This window comes from Cetorhinus maximus, chromosome 3 (assembly GCF_964194155.1).
Source record: "Cetorhinus maximus chromosome 3, sCetMax3.hap1.1, whole genome shotgun sequence".
Taxonomy (NCBI): domain Eukaryota; kingdom Metazoa; phylum Chordata; class Chondrichthyes; order Lamniformes; family Cetorhinidae; genus Cetorhinus; species Cetorhinus maximus.
The window spans coordinates 112,426,426-112,449,511 of NC_135881.1; the positions used below are offsets into that span (position 1 = coordinate 112,426,426).

The 23,086-nt window shown below is 46.9% G+C and overlaps 1 protein-coding gene across 6 annotated transcripts in view; it reads right to left on the reverse strand.

Moving 5' to 3' along the window:
- The window catches only part of dgkb (diacylglycerol kinase, beta), a 959,831-nt gene that overhangs the window by 131,510 nt on the left and 805,235 nt on the right, over positions 1-23,086 (reverse strand). For all 6 annotated transcript variants that reach the window (XM_078535051.1, XM_078535068.1, XM_078535062.1 and 3 more), the window contains one exon: positions 12,605-12,800. In XM_078535051.1, coding sequence (XP_078391177.1) covers positions 12,605-12,800 — 196 coding nt within the window. The remainder of the gene's footprint in view (positions 1-12,604; positions 12,801-23,086) is intronic.

Below are 23,086 nucleotides of genomic sequence, written 5' to 3' on the forward strand. Positions count from 1 at the left end.
CAGAGTTGACATGTGGTGCCCACAGCGTAGGGATCATGCAATCAATGGCAACTGCACAATGGGGAAGCCTGTCAACCTTGCAAACTCAGGTGCTTGCCACCAGTTTGTTTCTGGCAAGAGAGAATTAAATCAGGTGTTTCTCCTTAAATGGAGAGCCTCAGTGACCTGCCTTATATTGAAACACTGCAGACTGAGAAATATCGCACATGCCCCCAGCAGCAGCCTGGAAGGAGCAGAAAAGTTCATAGGCACGGTTCACAGCCACTGGCAATGCCATTCATGCCTTGCTCTCAGTGTGGCTGCAGCAGTCGGTAGATTTCAGTGACAACCTTCTTCATGAAGTGCGGGAATCTCACACACTGCTCCTTACTGAGGTTCAGATAGAAAAATTGCTTCCTGAACACCTAGGGCACATATGGCCTCCTGCCGAAAGGCCAACTCCTCCTCTTCCCTCTTCTGGCAGCTTGCCTGCCCCGCGTCCCCTTTACTGATCTCCAAATCATGCTCTATTCCAATTGAAAGTCCTACTAATACATCTACGTCTATGAGCAGTTGGTTTGTGAAGAAGTTTTGGAGTCTGCAAGGAGTTCTTCAGTGCCTGCCATGCCACTATGTAGAGTTTTGGGAGTTGAAAGAAAAATGGAAAGCATCATACATGAGTAGGATTATAGCAGCAACCAGGAGAAATCAACCAAAAGCTAATGATCCCTATAAATAGAATTGGGGATCCATATACTGCTACTCAACACAGGTTCAGCTCCGCAGGCCTAAGAAAGGGCTTAGATGGAGTGTTGACCCCAAAATGTTAGGGGTAGTGTCAGATCAGTGATGCCCACTAGCTGACGTCATGATCGCCTGCTCTGCAAATTTCCAGAAGACATTAACAATGCACACTTATGCCTTTTTACAAGATGGTGTTTGCCGCATTTCATGTCAGACATATGCATGGGTGCTGTCGTACTCTTAAGGGTACGTGTAGTGCTCAAAATATGGGCACTATAAAATCCAATTTCTCACCCACAGAGCAGAATTTTGTGCCCTTCCCTTGTGGTTGGTGGTGTGGAGGCATTTAATCGGGTGGGAGGGTGGTGGGTGGGGACTCCACCACCTTCCACCTCCGCTCTAATTAAGTTCATTGTGGGAAAGCCTTTCCTGCCCCTGCTACCAATTGAGGCCCATAAGTGGGCAATTAATGCCCACTTAAGGGCCTCATCTTGCTGCTGCTGGCATTAACTCAGTGGACAGGGGGCTTGCCATGTGGGGTGCATGACAAGCAAAACCTGGCACACAGGGTGAGTCTCTCGTTCAAAGGCACTCAGTGCCTGATTGAGGGACCCAGCATCGAGAAGGTGGGATCCTGCTGAGAGCCAACACCTTGCCCTTGCTGCTGAGCCCCCTTCCCCCCCAACCCTCATCCCATGACCCCTTTCCCGCTATCACTCATGTGCCTGGGCAGTAGTCCACCACCTCCCCACTGGTGCTACTAAGTAAAGGAACTGCCAGTCTCTGATTGGCTGGCAGCTCTCGTAGGGCGGGGCTTCTGCCCCTGCTGGGGTCCTTAATCTTAGGGGAAGCCTACCGCTGGCCTGTCAAGTGCCTGAGTGGCACCAGATGCGGTGAGGCTTCCCTGAAAGAGGCAACATGGGCATCTTGCTGGCTCTCTAGCCAGTGGCTGAGGACCTTGTTGCCTCCACAAAATGCTGCCTAAAGTCTTCAGGAGGGGAAAAAGTAGCTGGTGCTAGGTAGAAATACGAAAGCTGAATGAATAGCTCTCCTGCACGTACTGGTACTAAATCTGAATCTACACCATAAGTACTGACAGTCAAGGTGGTGATTAGCTTGTGCTGACATTGCTTTTTACATGGTTCATTTACTCTGTTCCTGAGTCTTCATGCTGTCAGTTACTCGTGCCTTGGCATTTTTTAATTCCACAATAAAATTTCCAGTGCTCAGTGTTTAGAATCAGACCCAGTTCTTTCTTGGCAGCAGGTTCCAGATTTAAAATTCCCAATGGAAGACAATTAGACCTCTTTAAAAATTAGGTCTCTCGTAAACTAGAAAAACAGGGACTATTATTCACGTTTCTTCTTTAAACAATTATAAAGAAAACAATTAGGCTGATAAAGTCATAAGCTTTGTACAGGTCCAATGCGTATGTAAGGACACAGGAATCCGAATGTTAAACTTAAGAAATACTTGTTTTTCTTTGTGGGTTCATTTCTTCTTATTGCCATCAGAATGCATTAAACACATGTTAAGCTTTAAAAATACTTGCTCTATTTTTAGCAAACGGTCTGTGCAACTTTACCCAGCCTACATTCTGTGAGTTCAGATGTGTTACAATTAACACAATGGAGAAGCCAAATAGAACATATCTGCAAAATGGTGCTCAGCCTATCGTGATGCTACTAAACATGAATTTTAGAGGGCAGAAACCTATCATTACTCCCCAATGGTGCTATGTAGCCCATCCTTAGTGATTTTTGATCTAACTGGCTCAGATAGAAGTATGGGCCACTTAGTGCATGCAGGAGACAGTACTACCTCATAACCATAATGGCAGCAATCCTGTTTCATACTTAGCAAAAATAGAGACCTGAGTTGAAAGAATCAGCTGTAAGACTGTTCCTTCTGTTCTTCTTCATACGGTTTCTCAGTAGCAGAAAAAACAACATATCAACATCTATGATCAAACAATATGGCTTGGGTTTTAGTAATGATGGAAAGCCTCTCCAATGTTACAAAAATGGCGAAAGAGGCACGAATCCAGAAGTTGTGCCCCCAAACACACCAACTACCACTTTCGTGGGGGTGGGAAGGGGCCAAGGTCGGGACTCATGCATGCACATTTCGAGGAGGCTGCTGTCCACAGAAATCAGCAGCTTCCTCTACTCATGTGATTTTGGCATCAGAAGCATCTGAAACTCAATGTACACTGATTAGACCTGGTAGCAGCAGGTCTGAACTTTCTGGATTCATTTAGATAGCCAGAGCACCCTTTCAAAGAGGTCAGGTATATCTTTACATATTGCCCCGGGACACCTGTTGGGGAGGTCAGGTGCCCTTTGGGGGGTGGGCGTGGTAAGGTGCCCTTTGGGAGAGCTAAGCTGTCCTTTGGGATTGCTAAAAGTAGGCATGGATGTACATAAAAAGTGCATAAACCTATTGGAACTGTGAAGCTCATTGGAACCGTCAAAAACAACTGTCACATGTCAAAATGAACTGTCAAGAGGTGCTATCAAAAATAACTGTCCAAAGTGTCAAGCTGAGCTGTAAAGAGGAGCTGTCACAAGCAACTGTCAAGTGTCAATATGAACTATCAACGGGAGTTGTCAAGCCATTTAAAACTGTCGCCCTTTAACTCTTTGAAAAAACTGTCTGGACTGTTAAAAAAAAGCAATTGCTTGCTATTTCACTCTGTCTGTTGACAAGCCTTAGGGCTACCATTACTGGATTAGTGTTGCATGAATGATTTCACAGCTGGCATTTCACAGTTTGACTGACAGCTTCAAGTGGTCATGAACTCTTTGAAGTGGAATTATGAATTCCAATGCTTGTTTTTATAAAGGGATTATGCAATTGAATGAAATGTTTGTTGTTATAAGAAATAAAGTAGTTGGAGGAGTGTAAATATAGTAAATGGGTTTTTATGAATGAGAGGGCTTTTAAAAAAAAATCTGCAATAAACACTAGGAACTTTATTTTATCAGCATAGGTCCTGAAACCTTCCTATGGTGGATACTGGGTGAGTTATCAAGGAAGGTGTAAGGGCAAAGGATGGTGGGTGGGGATCATAGGTTGGCATGGAGGGCATGAGGGGCCATGGGAGTTGGTTGGAGGCATAGGTTGGCATAGAGGCTATTAAGAGCTGTGGGGGTGGGCGGGGGGGGGGGGCATATGTTGGAACGGGGGATATGAGGGGCCATGGAGAGTGGATGGGAGCATGAGGTAGCATGGGTGGGGCTTGGGAGTTTATGGGGGGTGAGGGGGTATGGCTGAAGGGCTGTTTTATGTGTTTTGTTTTTTCTTAAATTTGATTGAGTGCCGGTGCATCGAGGCAGAAAGAAGAAAGCCACTGTTGTCCCAGAGGACCATAGGCTTCTCTCTCACCAGAGAGAGATGACGAGTGGTGAGTTTAACCTGATGGCCACCACATCTCAGGTGAGTGGCAAGGTTGAGAAGGTGGGGCATTCACGGATGACCTCAGCTGCTATAGGAATTGAACCCACGCTGTTGGCGTCACTCTGCATCATAAACCAGCTGTCCAGCTTCACTCAGTTTTACTAAGCGTAGTTGCAGCCTAACAAGTGGTTGTCACTGAAGAGGTGAGGGATTTTAAAAAAAAACTATACGTGAAGCCAAGAGGAGCCGATTTTACCTCAGGATGAGAATTGGAGGTATGGGGACCAAATTGGGCAGTGAACTGCCCTGACTGTGATTTCAACTCCTAGGTCTTACTGACATTTCCTACTCCAACTCTGTCAGAACTGGGACAAGAGGCACAATTGGTGAGGTCCTGGTGCTCCCAGTCTGCGAGGAACTTTTAAAAATTCATTTACTTGGATCCTTGCTGCCGCCAATTTTGCTGGCAGGCTGGAGACTGCACAAGCTATAATTGGGCCCACAGTTAAAATCACAGCAGAACATAACACTGCCATTGAAATTAGGCCCCTATTTGGGCTTAACTTGTGCTTTCTGCTCAGGGATTTCTTAGCAGAAGGCAGGCATGACTTCCAGATGGCACAAAGATGGACTTGGTACTCTTCCAGTCATTGTGTTTACTGAGCCAATCCATTAAGGGTTATAATTTACTATGTTGATGATTTGTGAAGCTATTTGGGGTAGCATTCATTTCCAAAAAGTCTCTGACTGCGAATGGAACCTTTATCCCAATATCACCAACCTACCTACTGATCAAGGCAGTGGCTCAGCCATCTGCCAGTATTATCTGCTTGCGCCCTTTCCTTAGCTACAGAAGGAACACTTGCAGAAGCTGACTCAATCTGGTTATTTACTCGTGTCCACATTTCAGCCAGTGAGCCTGATACATACTCTATAAATACAACTCTTCCCCATCCCTGCTTGGATTCTTTCTCTGGAGGAACTGAGACTTTAATCTGGATTCACTATATATACTTTGCCTGTATTGAAATATGACAAGAGAATTCACTAAATGAATAAAGTTTTTGTTGCTTGAGGAAACCATAAAAGCTGTTTTTATATTTCTATGGTCTGCCAGCCAATCATAATGATGCTCCAAATAGGAAGGGTGGCATTACTGTCAACTTGCGAACTTGAAAATTAGACTCAAAGCCCCTAATTATCAGCAATAAATTGTTGAAACCAGTAAGTTGGAACAAGACGGCTGTTTTACAAAACTTTTCATTAAAGTCATAAAACTTGAAAAAAGATGACTGTTGAACTAAAATAGCACTCAGGGCAGATTGTGTAGTATGAAAACAACTGTGAGAGCCAATAAAGAACAACTTGAAGTTTATTTAATCTTAGAAGTAATAACAAAATTTGCTCCAGTAAAATGATGAAAAGAACCAAGGAAGGAGAGAGCAGTCAGGAATAATAGTAACTTCATCGCTGGATGTAAAATGGGTCATAGCGACCTGGCAGCCCAATAGCAAAAATTGGGCAAGGTGTTAAATGAATGACAGATTTGCTATCATCCAATTTTTGCCTGGTGATAGAAGTTAAAATCACCCCCATAGAGTAAGGGAGATAAGGCCTACAATGTGTCCTAGCTGATAGGGTCAACAGCACTCTATTGGCTCGTTAAATATGATAGTGCTGGCAAATAATCATTCTTTCAGGAATGAAAGAAATTACCATTTGCATGTGGAAAGGGAATAAATGAGGGAAAAAAGAAAAACTTGCATTTATATAGCACTTTTCAGATGTCTCAAAGCATATTACAGCCAACAAAAATTTTTTTGAAGAGCAGAAACTCTTGTAACGTAGGAAACATAGCTGCTAATGTATGGTCAGCAAACTCCCACAAATAGCAATGTGATAATGACCAGATAATCTATTTTTTGTGATGCTGACTGAGGGATAAATATTGGGCAGGGCACCGGAGATACTTCCCTGCTCTTCTTTGAAATGATGCCATGGGATTGTTTACATCTACCCAAGCAGGAACTGGGGCTTTGGTTTGACATCTCATTCTAAAGATGGCTTCCTGAAAGCGCAGCACTCCCTCAGTACTGCACTGGAGTGGCAGCCTTGCTTTTTATGCTCAAGCCCTGGAGTGGGTACTTGAATTTGGAACATTTCGGTGCACAAGGGTACTACCAACTGAGCCATGGCTAGAGCAAAGTTGTTTTCCTTCATAGGAAACTCTGCCAAATCAATCCTGACATGTCTGATGCCTGAGGCATGAAAAATTGAATGACCGAGTGGGGGTGAGAGAGAGAGAGAGAGAGAGAGAGAGAGAGAGTGAGTGAGTGAGTGAGTGTGTGAGTGTGTGTGTCCAGGAGCAGAATTTTCCCAGAGTTGCACTAAGTGCAGTAGCCAGCAGGTAAAATGGAGTCCTCCCGCCAATGAAAATGGTGGGTTTTCACGCTGTATCTTCCCAAGCCCGCCTCATTATATATTCACTATCGCAAAACACACTGTTTCCATGGCGGGCAGACTGTTATTCGCCCGCTTGCCATCACCCCGCTGTTGCACCTTGCCGGCCGCCATCTTTAAAAGGCAGCCACCAGCAAAACACTCATCACCACCAGCTCATCACCACTGCCTTGGAGACATGGCCAGCAAAGGCAAAAAGACTGCAGACCCCTAGCTTCAAGAACAGCTCCCTCGAGCGACTGCTGGATGCCGTGGAGGCCCGCCAGGATGTGCTCTACCTCCGCTCAGGCCGCAGGATGGGTAGCAATGTCACCAACCCGGCTTGGGAGCTGGTGGCAGCGGTGGTCAGTGCAATGCCCTGCACAGGAGGACAGCCACCCAGTGCGCAAAAGGATGAATGACCTCCTTCATTTCGCCAGGGTAAGTCACTCTTTTTATCACTCCCAACTCAAACCCATCACACATCCACAGGGCCCTCACTCACTGCCAGTGCAAGGGACATCACCGTTCATTCTTTCACACACACCATCATTGTCCTCATCTCGTCCATGGGACCACTCACCACCCACACAGGCCTGGCATACATATCATCTGGCCCAGCAGGTGGCCTGATACACTCTCCCCATCTCTATCCACGCAAGACAAACTGGCTCACAATGGAAGGGAAAGGTCGCAGACAGGTGGGGGGGATGCCGGAAATCAAGGTCCTGACATAATTCGAAAACAGAACCACCCAGCTGGCAGGCGATGACCGGGACAGGTCCTGTGCTGACGGTGAGGTCAGCGCTGCTCTACCATGAGTGATGTGTCCTGTTTCACAGGCCACAGCCATGTACTAATTATCTCCCCTTGCTTTCACAGGTATATCTGCCAAACAGCCGACAGAGTCCGTTACCCAGGGCCTCCAAACAAGCTCTGAAGAAACCTCCAAAGAGGAATCTGAAGACACCCTCCCTGAAGTCCCATCACAGCGCTCACCCATACCCTTGGTACCAACACACACCTTGTTGCGACCTAGCTTTAGAGTAGCCTCGGGATCACAATCTGGTGAGCACATCGCACTTTCTGATCCACAGCAGGCGGAGGCAGGGACTTCCCAGGTCCCTGGCACTCGGAGGACTGCTGGAGGCCAGAACGTTGCTGAGTCCGAGTCAGATGACAAGCCTCTGGACTCGGTCATGTCACAGTTGCTGAGCTGCAAAGGCAAGCTTGAGAACATCAGGAAGGGATGTCCGCTGCAATCCTCAGATTGCAAGGCACGATGGAGGAGTCTGTCCGTCTTCAGGTTGAGGTGATAATGCTGGCATTTCAACGCACTCAGTTCAGCACTGGCAGGGGGGCGGCTGCCATGGCGACCTTGGTATAGGATGTCACTCATGCACTGCTGCGCAGGCTTAACTCCATCGCTGATGCCATAGTTGGCCTCCAACAGTGTGTACACGAGAGGCGTGCTGGCCAGCTTGATCTCACTCCAGTTACCCCTTCCACTCACGGAGTCAGCCAGTGGCCCTTGGGCACCCACAGAGAGGAGGATCAGCAGGTACACGCTCTGGGGCTATCCACCCAGGTGACTCTGGGAATGACTGGCCCATCTGACTCCCCTCTTCCTGTGACCTCCGCAGACATTCATAGGCTGAAGAGGATGCTATTGCCACAGAGCAGGACCCCAAAAGCAGGCCAGGGCCCTCCAAGTCTCAGCGCTGCAGAGGACGCCAGCCAAAGTCATCACAGACAGGGCGTCACAGTAAGCAGGCTACCACCACCTCTGTTGTAGATGTCTGGGGAGCACCAAGATGTAGCAGCAGGGTTAGGAAAGTTGGGTAAAAGTAGTTGCACAGCCTGGCCACGGGTGTTGATCACTTGTACATACTGTTCACTATTGTCAATAAACTCCAAAGAATGTCACCCTGCCTATAGCTCCTTGTTCTGATGAGCAGTGTTCTTGTTACTCAGACATGAAACCTTTCAAGGCAGGTGTCTCAGTCCAGGGCCTCTTCCCTGTGCTCTGTGCAGCCTTCAGGCCACAGTGATGGTCCAGCCTCACACTTCCTGGAGACATTACTGATGCCTGCACCTCAGCTGTGCTGGTCATTGCTGCCAGAATGTAGTGGGCAGGTGTCACATAGTTTTCTCATTCTCTCTGTGTGCTCTCAGCACCTTTAAGGTGGGGCTGGCCCCTATCACACCAGCATCTGTGACTAGTGATGCTGTGCACCAGCTCCTGAAGGGCTGAGGTGCTGAAGGTGGACACAGCATCAGATGCATCTAAAAGTTCATAGCTGCGTCTCTGAGATGGCCCTGATCATGGAGCACAAGCAAGCTGCCCTCGGCCAGACAGGAGTCGGACATTCTCAGAGGCCATGTGAAGATCTATGGAGTATCCTCACTGCATGTTGTCATCATCCTCCTGCGATCGAGTGACTGTTAGGGCCTCCATTGCATCTCGATGACAGGAGCATTCTCAGCGTCGCTCTGCTGCAGTCTGAGCCGCCGCACGGGTATCATCAGCCACGGCCTCTGTAGGTAGCCTTTGTCCCCAAGGAGCCAACCCTGCAGCCTCTGTTGACCCTGGAATGCTGCAGGGATCTGTGAGCGACTCAGGATGTAGGCGTCGTGCACACTCGCTGGAAACCGTGCACACACCTGCAGGATGCGTTTCTAGGGTCGCATACCAGTTGCACACTCAGTGAGTGGAAGCCCTTGCGGTTGATGAAGATCACTGAGTGTAACGATGGAATCCTGAGCACCACATGAGTGCAGTCAATCACACCCTGCACCTGTGGGAATCCCAAGATCAGGGCAAATCCAATGGCCCTTGCATCCTGCCAGTCCCGGTCCTGGGCGAAATGCACAAAGTTGTGTGCCATGGAGAAGATGGGATCTGTGACCTCATGGATGCATTTGTGGGCAACAGATTGTGAAATCCCACAGAGGTCACCTGTGGAGCCCTGAAAGGCATAGAAATTGAGCGCTGCGGCCACTTTCATAGCCACTGGCAATGAATGCCCTCCATGTGCCCTTGGCGCCAAGTCCTGCTGTAAATAGCAAATGTGAGTCACCAGGTCCCTAGGCATGTGCAGTCATCAGCGATACTGGTTCTCAGTCATCTGCAGGAATGGCAGGCAGCGTCTATAGACCCTAGGTGCCGTTCAGCCACGGCTCGCTGTCGCTCCTGGGTAACGTGTGAAGGAGCCCCTGCTGCCCCTTCTTCACGAGGTTGCTGCTCCTGCATTTGCGCAGCCAGGAGCCTCAGTCACTCTCTCCTCCGTCTTCTACAGTTTCTGTAGGCCATCAGGCATACAGCTAGGTCACCAGGACCCATGATCCTGACGTGGTCCTCCTGCAGCATGAAAGAGAGAGAGACGTGGTTATCATGGGTGTACTTAGCACCTTTCCTGGTCCTGTGTGACCATCCCTTAATGCTTCCCAGTGAGTGCAAGTTACCCCTCGGATGGCCAGAGATGAATGCGCTGCATGGCTGCCCTGTCAACCTGCAAAATGGGGGACACTGGCCCAAACTGGGATTCTGAGATTGCAATGCGCTGTGAGCCCCTCCAGCAGTGACTGCTACATGGCCAGTGTTGGCGAGGAGATTGTACAGCGTGTGCAATCCAACTGCTCCGCGGTCCAATAAAGTGATGGTGGACTCGAAGTCTGTGCCGGGGTGTTGGTGGGGGAGGGGAGGTATGGAGCGCTTGGTGGTCCTTTGGTGCCTCCGCATTGCTTGCATGGACAGGCAGGCTAGGAGCCTGACCCCAATCGTATCACTGTGGCTGCGCCTGATCTGTCTTAGTTGCAGAGGCATGGCCAGTTTATACAGTGTCCCTAATGCGTGGCCATTTCCCCCACTTACCCTGCCCCCCACCTTGATTGCCTGTGGACAGAATGCAGCATCACGGCAGCACTTGACCAACCCCCCTCCTCAGCAGTCACCTCCGAGGCTGGCCAGTATCTGTACCCAGACACCTACCCCCACCACCACCAACCCCAGCCCCCCACCCCCCATCCCCCCCTCCCCCTATCAGTTTCCCCCGCCCCCCTCCCCCCGGTGCCCCTGAGGCCTGTAAACAATGGGTGAGCTGTGGTGAACGCTGCTGCTCACTCACCTCAGTTCCTCCAAAGTGAAGGCCGCCAAGTGCACGTCGCCTGTTTGCTGTTGTGAAACATGTCGGCGTGTTTTCCCACCGACGTGGATGGACGATATGGCGGGGTTCCAAAAGCCTGGCGGGATGTCCTTTTAATTATATGTTAATGTATTACAATTAGCTACAAAAACAAAAATAGCTGGAAAAACTCAGCAGGTCTGACAGCATCTGCGGAGAGGAACACAGTTAACGTTTCGAGTCCGTATGACTCTTCAATGACTTTTGAAGAGTCATACGGACTCGAAATGTTAACTGTGTTCCTCTCCGCAGATGCTGTCAGACCTGCTGAGTTTTTCCAGCTATTTTTGTTTTTGTTTCAGATTTCCAGCATCCGCAGTATTTTGCTTTTATATTACAATTAGCTCCCTGCCGATCGATGGCGGGAAACGCGGCCCACCTTTGGCGGGCTGAATGGAAGATCATGACCAGCCTTCACGCCGTCGTGAAGTGGGTCCCGCCATATTTTCCGTGCATGCCCGCCACCAGCGGGCTCGGAAAATTCTGCCCTAGGCGTGTGTGTTTATATTTGAAGCTCACATGTATTCACGGAATCACACAATCACAGTGCAGAAGAGGCCCTTTGGCCCATCGAGTCTGCACCGACACGTGAGAAACACCTGACCTACCTACCTATTCCCATTTACCAGCACTTGGCCCATAGCCTTGAATGTTATGACGTGCCAAGTGCTCATCCAGGTACTTTTTAAAGGATGTGCGGCAACCCGCCTCCACCACCCTCTCAGGCAGCGCATTCCAGACCGTCACCACCCTCTGGGTAAAAACGTTTTTCCTCACATCCCCCCTAAACCTCCTGCCCCTCACCTTGAACTTATGCCCCCTTGTGACTGACCCTTCAACTAAGGGGAACAGCTGCTCCCTATCCACCCTGTCCATGCCCCTCATAATCTTGTACACCTCCATCAGGTCACCCCTCAGTCTTCTCTGCTCCAACAAAAACAACCCAAGTCTATCCAACCTCTCTCCATAACTTAAATGTTTCATCCCAGGCAACATCCTGGTGAATCTCCTCTGCAACCCCTCCAGTGCAATCATATCCTTCCTATAATGTGGTGACCAGAACTGCACACATTGCTCCAGCTGTGGCCTCACTAAGTATTAGTATGAAATTACGCAGGAAAGATGAATGCAAATAAATCAGTAACGCACGACTATGGGATAGTCAACTTTGTCATGGTTCCAGTTCCAGGTGCACACATAAAGCAGAAAATATACTGACAGCTTAATGGTTAAGACTGCAGGCTGCACCTTAACTTAATTCAATTTTAATTGTACGCTTGTGGACTGGAAGAAGCAGGGTTCTTGGCTCCCCTAAGAGTTGTGTATCTACTTCTAAACTGGAGGTTTAACCATTTGTTGATGATGAACATCAAAATATTAATATGTTGAAAACCCCTGAGAGGGAGAATGCATTTGCATTTTTACAAATATTTCCTTTTGGATTAAATTCAATCTTGTGACACTGAACTGGCCTCTCCATGTACATTTTATTTATGACGGCGCCTTTGGTACTGCATAAACATTTCTGCTTTTTGCTCATCTTTTAATTCATATCATATAAACGAGGTTCTGAATGTACTTATTGCAAAATATTATGACAAGAGTTGCAGAAATGGACAAAACTGTTGACTGTTCTCAGAATAAAAAATACTGAAAATGCATTAGATTTGATGAACTATAAATGTCTTCTTTTCAAAGGGTGAAATAGCAGAATTTCATGGTTGATAATCACAATTGGAAAACATCTTTGAATGTTAATCTCATATATCAGATAATCTGATTTGTGAATTGATTTTAGAATCAGTGTCGAATATTGTCATGAATGTTGTCAAACAGCCTATTACAAGACAACTTCCTACCTTGAGCACAGAATTTCAGCTCTTTGGCATCTATAACTGTTGCCCGTTTATCTGGCACTTTTTTACTGGTTCGATGGTAGCTTCGTCTTTTTTTGCTCTCTCCCCAAAGGTTTGATCCACCATGTATGCTTGGTATATTCAAAACAGCTATGCCTTCCAAGGGCATATTGCTCAAGTCCAGTAGAATTCCATTGCACTGGAAAGATGAATCACAATAAAAAAAACAATCACTATGTTTGAATTAAATTAAACTACCATTTGCAATTTTAACCACAAAAATGCCAAGATAGATTTGATTTTAACTCCCAGTCAGGAACCATGCAGGTGGCAGCCAAGGAGAATGATGAACAATGTGGCCTTTGCTGTTAATTCCCAGGCCTCAGTTGCTTAGGCCTCATTAATCCCATGCCTGGGCAGCTTTGTCTGAAAATGATTATTCATACAATCTAAATAACAATTGTTTGCATTTGAGCTTCAGTCCTAATTAAATAATTTATTTGTCCATGGCTGTTGTTGATATTGCAGGTGAGGTCTAGTGCAACATCATGTGACAAAGAACAGGTAAATACAGTGGAGATGCTGGTCTTGGGTGTTGTGCAAAATAGCTGATGGTGAGTTGACAGCCAATTAATTTTGATTGAAAAGCAAGTCAAACATGGGGCAGAATATTGCGATCAACAGGCAGGCGCATGCCCAACCCAAACGAGTGAAAAATGACGTGCGATATTTCCGTCAGCGGGCGTGCGCGCACCCACTGACAATTAACAGGCCTATTAAGGCCATTAAAGTTCTAATCAAATGAAATTTTTTGCTGCCCGTCCAACCTTGCAGTTGGCGGGCAGGTGAAAAGGCCAAGCGACCTTTGGATTTTTTGCCACACCTCATCCACAGGCGGGGTGAGGTATCATTCAGTGATTAGAAGAAATAAAAAATTTTCAAACTAATTTCTAACATGTCCCTGCTCATGTGACTCTGTCACATGAGCAGGGACATGTTATTAACATTACTTAACATGTTATTAACATTTTTAAATTCTTTTTTTATTTTCAAAATTCTTCAGCTCCATGAGAGAGCTTTGTGCTTCAGGGAGCTTTTAATGTGTGCATTCCCATGCATGCGCACACTTCCACGCTCGCACTCCTCCCGCGCCCAACCCCAGAAGCGCTGAGCTGAATCCATGTTGGGGCCCAATCCAGGTGGCGATAGGTTTCATGACTGCTCCCGGGCCCACCCGTCACACCCGCCGATGAGAGCAAAATTATGCCCATGGTGTCGAACCAACTGCAATTTGCTATCACTTGTTTTATGCTGTTGCACAAGGCCAATTTCATCCTCACAATTCCCAAAGCAGCAAGCTATAAATTTCAATTAGGTGTCATTAGAGATGTCAAGGTGCAAGAATTCCTCTGCCTTCAACTACAGCAAAATCGCTAACTCATTTATAAAGAACATGCTTACAATTTCACTACAGGTAGCACTCTGCCCCCACCAACTATTGGATATTTTTTTATTCATTCACAGGTTGTGGGCCATAAATGCTGGGTCAGCATTTATTGCCCATTCCTAATTGTCCTTGAGAAGGTGGTGGTGAGGTGCCTTCTTGAACCGCTGCAGTCCATGTGGTGTAGGTATACCCACAGTGCTGTTGTTAGGAAGGATTTCCAGGATTTTGACCCAGCAACAGTGAAGGAACGGCAATATATTTCCAAGTCAGAATGGTGAGTGACTTGGAGGGGAACTTCTAGTTGGTGGTATTCCCATCTATCTGCTGCCCTTGTCCTTCTAGATGGCAATGGTCATGGGTTTGGAAGGTGCTGTCTAAGGAGACTTGGTGAATTCCTGCAGTGCATCTTGTAGACGATACACACTGCTGCTACTGTGCATCAGTGGTGGAGGGAGTGAATGTTTGTGGATGTGGTGCCAATCAAGCGGGCTGCTTTGTCCTGGGTGGAGTCAAGCTTCTTGAGTGTTGTGGGAGCTGCACTCATCCAGATAAGGGGAATATTCCATCACACTCCTGACTTGTGCCTTGTAGATGGTGGACAGGTTTTGGGGAGTCAGGACGTGAGTTACTCGTCGCATCAGTATTTGCACTGATGTGCTGGGCTCCCCCATCATTGAGGATGGGGATATTTGTGGAGTCTCCTCCTCCAGTGTGTTGTTTAATTGTCTACCATCATTCACTACTGGATGTGGCAGGACTGCAGAGGTTATATTTGATCCATTGGTTGTGGGATCACTTAGCTCTTACCCATCACTTGCTGCTTATGCTGTTTGGCATGCAAGTAGTCCTGTGTTATAGCCTCACCAGGTTGACACATTTTTAGGTATGCCTGGTGCTGCTCTTTGTATGCCCTCCTGCACTCATCATTGAACCAGGGTTGATCCCCTGGCTTGATGGGAATGGTAGAGTGGGGGATATGCGGGCCAGGAGGTTACAGATTGTGTTTGTGTTCGAGTACAATTCTGCTGCTGATGATGGCCCACAGTGTACTGTGGTAATCTGATGTGTAATATACCTTTAAGAAGAAAGATATAATAGAAGAACACATGATCTTATTATCCAATGACAGAGTAGTGTGGGCTACCTTAGTGGTGCAATCTGGATCCATTAGTCCAACTAAACTAGTGACCAAGGATCTAACAAACTGGCGATGAGGTGAAAAAAGCAAGAAAATGCAGGGAAGGATGACAAAAAAAACATGAAAAAGAGGGGAAGAGCATCAAGTGAGCCGAAATTGGGTCGTACCTCACACGGTAATTATAAGTAGTATTTCTATCCTAATCGTCGAAGCAGTCCCCATGAAGCATGCCGCAGTTTGGAAGAGTTTGTTCCTTTCAACCCAATGGTGGATGGGTGTTGTTGAATGCCTTGTGTTCTTTTTCCAAGCTAATGACATTGTTCTGGAGGAGAAGAGGCGCGCAATCCTCTTATCCACGTGTGGGAGTAAGGCTTATGGATTGATCCAAAGTTTGACGAGTATAGCGGTGGTAAATTTGACAGCGGGAGGGGTGGGAGGGATGATTCTGGTGAGCAGGGCTTATAATAAGATGCTTAAGTATTGAAATTAAGTTCCTGGTGTGTGGGAAACGCAGTCCGCTATTGATGGGTGAATTGGACAATTGCACACTGGTTTCACAATGGCGTGTGAACAATTTTAGAACTTTTCGCCATATTGTCTGCTCACGCCCGCCCTGATGCCCATCGCCAATGGAACCGGACAATTCCACACCCCCCTCTCCCCTCCACCGAGTTGGTGCCTGAACACTGAACACGTGACATCAGAGCTCACTCTGTGAAGGAAAAAAAAAATTAATTTGAATAATCGCAACTAAAGAATCAGCTGTGAAGACCAGCAAAAGCTGGATTTAACTCTTCTGGGATCCCAAAGCATAGCGCTGAAACAGAGAAGTCTGCAGCTGGTCGATCCAAGCTGTCATTGTTTAAAACTTTTTAAAGTCTGAGTATGAGCACCATTGCAGTGGGAGCCCATCAACACCAGCAAATGCGGGTAAACCCTTTGCCTTTATATGAACGGTGGCGCTATCTTGAATTTCAGCAGCATCTTGAAGTCGAACCTACACTTTAAAATCTTTTAACCATGGATCAGAGATCCAGATCAATTTGGACTTATCCAAGGCCAAGGGCAATCACACAATTGGGGACTTTGAAGAAAAAGATTCTGTAATACATGATTGTTTCAGGTGTGAATAAAAAGACAGAAGCTGAGCAAGTTAACACACTGCTTTATGTGGTAGGCGCAATAGCAGACATTATTGCTAGACAAGGAATCAATAAATTATCTGCTAACTTTGAAGAAGTATTAAAATCATTCAATGTTTATTTTGACTGAAGAATTCCAAAATCCTTAAAAGGGTTAAATTTAATAAATGTGTCCAGCAGCAAGGAAAATGCGTCAACTCACTCATTAATGATTTGTACAGGATGGCTGAAGGCTGTGAATACGGAGACCTAAAATCTGAACTAATGAGGGATAAAATAGTTGTAGGAATGGACGATGCACTCTCAAACATACTGCAAGTGAAGGAAGAGTCTAGAGAAAGCTATCCAGATTGTTAGGAAGTCTGAACTTCGTGAGCAGCACAGGTCCATTTTACGAGGAGAAAGTAAACTGTGGTACAAAGGAAACCCCACAGTTCAGTTAGTTAAACAGCACAGAAACAAGGACACTCCAGGCCAAGGGAAGCAATACTCTAACTGACCAGTAGAGTGACCATGCCAGCGATGTGGAGCAAAGTGCCCCCACTGGCGAGATCAAAGTCCTGCAATTTCAGTCCAATGTTTTCAATGTAACAGAATTAGACACTTTGGCAAACTGTGCAAGGCCAAAACATCCAAATGCACACGAGTACCAAAGATGATTCATGAGTTCAAGACTGCACAGCAAGAGCACGCATAGCCATGCTTCCTGGGTTAGATCAAAGATCCTGGACTTTTGTTTTGGAATGCAGACATTTCAGTTAACGGCCATCGCACAAACTTTAAATTGGACCAGAGTTATGGTTCTGTCGGACAGAGAACAATGGCTGGTGACCCAACGGCTGATGCCACCCATGACACACAGAGCAGCAGGCATAAAGTTCCCTGTGAAAGGCACCCTGCAGGCAACACTGAGGTACAAGGATAGAAGAAGCCAAGACATCTGTTCATGGTCCGCAACCAGGACTGTTCACTACTAAGCTGCAAAGTCTGTGTCAAACTTCTACAAAAAATTGGCAAGGTCAACCAACAGGGGCCTGGCTCCAAGTATGAAAGTGAGTTCGCAATGCTCTTTACAGGACTGGGGCGACTGGAAAATGCATAGAAGATCATACTGAGGGAGGATAATAAACCCGTGTGCCTGTTCACACCACAAAAGATTCCCCAGCCACTCATGAAACAAGTGCAACAGCAGCTGGACAAGACAACAAAGATGGAAGTCATCTCCCCAGTCACACAACCAACTGCATGGTGCTCTGAGATGGTCCCAATCCCAAACAAATGGGTCCATCTGTATTTGCGTTGACCTGACACAGATCAACAAAGTCCTAGACAGAGAAGTACACCCCTTGTCCACAGTGGACAAAAGCCTAACTAAACTCTCGAAGAGCCTGGTATTTTCAAAGCTGGATGCCACCAGCGGCTTTGGGCAACTTCTCCTTGACAAAGAGTTCAGGCTGCTGACCACATTCATTACTCCATTCGGCAGATTCTACTTTAACTTCCTGCCATTTGGAATCACTTCGGCACCAGAAATATTTTAGCGTACGATGTCGGCCATTTTTCAGGGCCTACAGGGGGTCATTTTCCATATGGACAATGTATTGGTTCATGGTAAGAAAGGTTGAGGAACATGACAAGAGCCTCACAGCAGTCTAAGAGCACCCGCACAAAGCAGGGCTTGTTGTATCATGTCTTTAAGGGGTAGCACCATCCCATCACTAGAGGGGAAGTGTGTCATGTGATCCAGCCTCAGTTTCACTTTGGCCTGTGAACAGAACACAGCACACACGGCTCTGCTGCTGATGTCTTCAAGCTTTCTACCCTTAGATTGTGCTACATGGCATGAGACAACTCTCGACATTTTGGTCAGACTGCAAGGAGTTTGCAACATCAGAGAGTGCTGAAACCACAGCCTGGTGACTGCATAGGAAAGCTTTGAAGATACAGTGCAGAGATAGTGCTCAAGTAAAGAGCTGGTAAGCAGACAGGTCCCCCCATGATAAGGTTGCAGCACATAGCCTGCGAGTGGGACAACGCATTGAGGGGACCAGCACGGGCTTAACTCAGTCATGAAAGGTGAGTGGCCAAATGTGTGGGCCAGATCGATAGCAAGCAAGGGAGAATCAAACAAAGCAGAAAAAAAAGATGAAGCCATCATGAAATTGGGCCAGAGAGGTTGTGATTATAACGGAAGGCTTCAGGATTTGCTGAACAATAAATTGAATAAAACAGGAGGAAAGTCAAAAGAATATTGTTAAAATGTTCACAAAACATCCCAGTTTGAATTCGGATGCATCCAAATTCAAAATGTTCAAACACTGTACAGAGCTATGATTTCTTGATTCAGGTGTATCTGAATCAGGGATTGCAAAGCCATAAAAATTTGCCAAGCAATTGGGAATAAAGGTATACACAGGCTGAACATGTCAGGATTAACAGCAGAAGAGCTAAAAGATCCCCAAAAGATACGAACTACATTGAAAGACCGGCTCAGTATCAGGTTAAACTTCCGTATTGATCGACTAGAGTTTATGTCATTTTGACAACAGCCTGCAGGATCCATAGAACACTTTGTCAGCAGATGGAGAGGAAAAGGGTACATACTGCAATGTTTTCAAATGCAGAGCTAGCAGACAGAATGGTTGAGTTGGTGATCGGATCCACTCCCATGGAAACGTTCCAGGAAGATCTGCCAGACAAGACCAAAACGCATAGCATCGAAGAGCTACTCAAGGATGGATGTGAGCGCAAAGCGATCCTCAAAGGTCAATGAAGCTTGCAGGTCCTAAGTACCACACCAATTGTTGACGCATTTACTAGAACACCCAAACCAAGCCAGATTTGTGGAAGGTGCGGTTTTCTGCATGTACCAAGGAAATGCCCAGCTTTCCATCAATTCTGCCAGGCATGTGGCAGAAAGGGCCATTGACAGTGCCGTGTGCTAGAGCAAAAGCTGATGCAGCTACAAAGAGCCATGCAGTGATCCAAACAGACTATATACAATGGGTACCTTCAGGCAATAATAATGACCATCTGGTATCCCATCAGAAACACATCATGAGGCGCTGGACAAACCAAACCATGACGATGATGTGCGCAATAGGACGAAGAGGGGTGAACACATGTTTCACACCGTCAATCTCGTGGAAAACTTAAAAGCCATCATACCATCTGAAGCATTTGCCAAGATTCAATTTATCTGCCCTAAGAAAGTTAGTAACTATTTGTCATCGGCCAAGATTGATGCAGGGACAAGTGTCAAATCCTACCTCTGTGGTTTCTAAAAGACATGAATCCACAGAAATGGAGGGCCATGGCGGAACCTACTACTATGAAACTCTCAGCATACAACCGTTCACTAATTTCATGTGCAGGATCCGTAGGCCTGGTGAGCAAGAGCAATAGATCCTCCTGGGTGCTACAGATGTTCTACATCATGGAGACTAAAGGTTCAGCGATTGCAGGTCTACCAGTGTGCTGTGACCTTGCATTAGAACCAATCCATGGAATTAGTTGGACATCACAAGGCAGATTAACCTCAGAAACTATTCTTTTCCCTCAGTTCATGACCTAACGTCAAAATACCCAGATTATTTTGACAAAATTAGTAGTTTTGAGGGAGCTACAACATTACACTTGTGGAGAATGCAAGTCCGCCGACTGATCTGGTACATTTTGCGCAATGCAATTGCCAGCAGCTAGAAGAAGAAATGGCAAAAGATTCAACACCATGGAAGCTGAAAAACCATCACTGAAAGATGGCCTGATTCAATTCAGCATGTCCAAGAACACGTGAGACCATTTTGGCCTCATTGGGATGAAGTAGGCATCTCCCGGGGAGTCATTTCTAAAGGCAGACACGTCGTCATACCAGAATCTTTGCAACCTGATATTCTTGGAAAACTTCATCACTCACTCATGGGCATAGATCGGACTATAAGACTCCCAAGAGAGACAATCTATTGGCCGGGTAAGAACAATGATATTGAAATTGTTGTCAAGAAGTGTTTGACTCTTAAATGCCCTCTGAAATAGCCCAGCAAGCCACTCAGTTGTAACAATTCGCTACAAAGTCACAAAAAAAGGAATGAAACTGGACGGACCACCAGGCATTGACCTAGGCACTGGAAACGACAACAGCAGTCTCAGCCCTGTTGACCCTGCAAAGTCTTCCTTACTAATACCTGGGGGCAAGTGCCAAAATTGGGAGAGTTGTCTCACAGACTAGTCAAGTAACAGCCTGACATAGACATGCTCACGGAATTAGACCTTACAAATAATATCCCAGACACCACCATTATCATTCCTGGGTATGTTCTGTCCCACTGGCAGGACAGACCCAGCAGAGGTGGCGGCACAGTGTTTTACAGTCGAGAGAGAGAGTTGCCCTGGGAGTCCTCAACATTGACTCTGGATCCCATGAGGTCTCACGGCATCAGGCCAAACATGGACAAGGAAACCTCCTGCTGATTACCACATACTGTCCTCCCTCAGAAGATGAATCAGTGCTCCTCCATGCTGAACACCACTTGGAGGAAGCACTGAGGCTGGCAAGAGTGCAGACTGTACTCTGGGTGGGGGACTTCAATGTCTATCACCAAGGGTGGCTTGGTAGCACTACTACTGATCGAGCTGGCCGACATAGCTGCTAGACTGGGTCTGCGGCAGGTAGTGAGAGAACCAACAAGAGGGAAAAACATACTTGACCTCATCCTCACCAACTTGCCTGCCGCAGATACATCTGTCCATGAAAGTATTGGTAGGAATGACCACTGCACAGTCGTTGTGGAGACAAAGTCTTGTCTTCACGTTGAGGATACCCCCATCATGTTGTGTGGCACTACCACTGTACTAAATGGGATAGATTTCGAACAGACCTAGCAACTCAAGACTGGGCATCCATGAAGTGCTGTCGACCATGAGCAGCAGCAGAATTGTACTCAGTCACAATCTGTAACCTCATGGCCCAGCATAACCCCCACTCTACCATTACCATCAAGCCAGGGGATCAACCCTGGTTCAACGAAGAGTGCAGGAGGACATGCCAAGAGCAGCACCAGGCATACCTAAAAATGAGGTGTCACCCTGGTGAAGCTATAACACAGGACTGGCTACGTGCCAAACATCATAAGCAGCAAGTGATAGACAGGGCTAAGTGATCCCACATCCAAATGATCAAATCTACACTCTGCAGTCCTGCCAGTTGTGAATGGTGGTGGACAATTGGCAGCTCGCTCCTGACTATACCACTGTGCCGTCACCTCTGCTGGGCCTGTCCTGCCGGTGGGACAGGGCATATGCAGGGATAGTGATGGTGGTACCTATAAGGTATCATTCCATGAGGATGACTATGTCAGGCTGTTGCCTGACTAGTCTGAGAGACATCTCTCCCAATTTTGGCACTTGCCCCCAGGTGTTAGTAAGGAGGACATTGCAGGGTCAACAGGGCTGAGGTTGCCATTGTCGTTTCTGGTGCCTAGGTCGAAACCGGGTGTTCTGTTCGGTTTTGTTCCTTTGAGAATTTGTAGTGGTGGACTGGAGGAGGAGGCTCCACAAATATCCCCATCCTCAATGATGGAGGAGCCCAACACATCAATGCAAGGTGTAAGGCTGAAGCATTTGCTACAATCTTCAGCCAGAAGTGCTGAGTGGATAATCCATCTTGGCCTCCTCCAGAGGTTCCCAGCATCACAGATACCAGTCTTTAGCCAATTCAATTCACTCCACGTGATATCAAGAAACGGCTGAAGGCACTGGATACTGCAAAGGCTATGAGCTCTGACAATATTACGGCAATAAAACTGAAGACTTGTGCTCCAGAACTTGCCACACCCCTAGCCAAGCTGTTCCAGTACAACTACGACATTGGCATATACCTATGTGGAAAATTGCCCAGGTATGTCCTGTACACAAAAAGCAGGACAAATCCAACCCGGCCAATTACCGCCCCATCAGTCTACTCTCGGTCATCAGTAAAGTAATGGAAGGGGTCATCAACAGTGCTATCAAGCGGCACTTGCTTAGCAATAACCTGCTCACTGATGCCCAGTTTGGGTTCCGCCAGGTCCATTCAGCTCCTGACCTTATTACAGTCTTGGTTCAAACATGGACAAAAGAGCTAAACTCCCGAGATGAGGTGAGAATGACTGCCCTTGACATCAAGGCAGCATTTGACAAAAAGTGTGGCATCAAGGAGCCCTAGCAAAACTGGAGTCAATGGGAATCAGGGGGCAAACTCTCCGCTGGTTGGAGAGGAAGGTGGTTGTGGTTGTTGGAGGTCAGTCATCTCAGCTCCCAGGACATCACTGCAGGAGTTCCTCAGGGTAGTGTCCTCAGCTCAACCACCTTCAGCTGCTTCATCAATGACATTCCTTTCATCATAAGGTCAGAAGTAGGGGATGTTCGTGGATGATTGCACCATTTGTCACTCCTCAGATACTGAAGCAATCCGTGCCCAAATGCAGCAAGACCAGGCTTGGGCTGACAAGTGGCAAGTAACATTCGCGCCACACAAGTGTCAGGCAATGACCATCTCCAACAAGAGAGAATCCAGCTATTGCCCCTTGACATTCAATGGCATTATCATCGCTGAATCCACCACCATCAACATCCTGGGATTACCATTGACCAGAAACTGAACTGGACTAGCCATATAAATACTGTGTCTTCCAGAGTAGATCAGAGGCTAGGAATCCTGCGACGAGTAACTCACCCCCTCACTCCCCAAAGCCTGTCCACCATCTACAAGGCACAAGTCA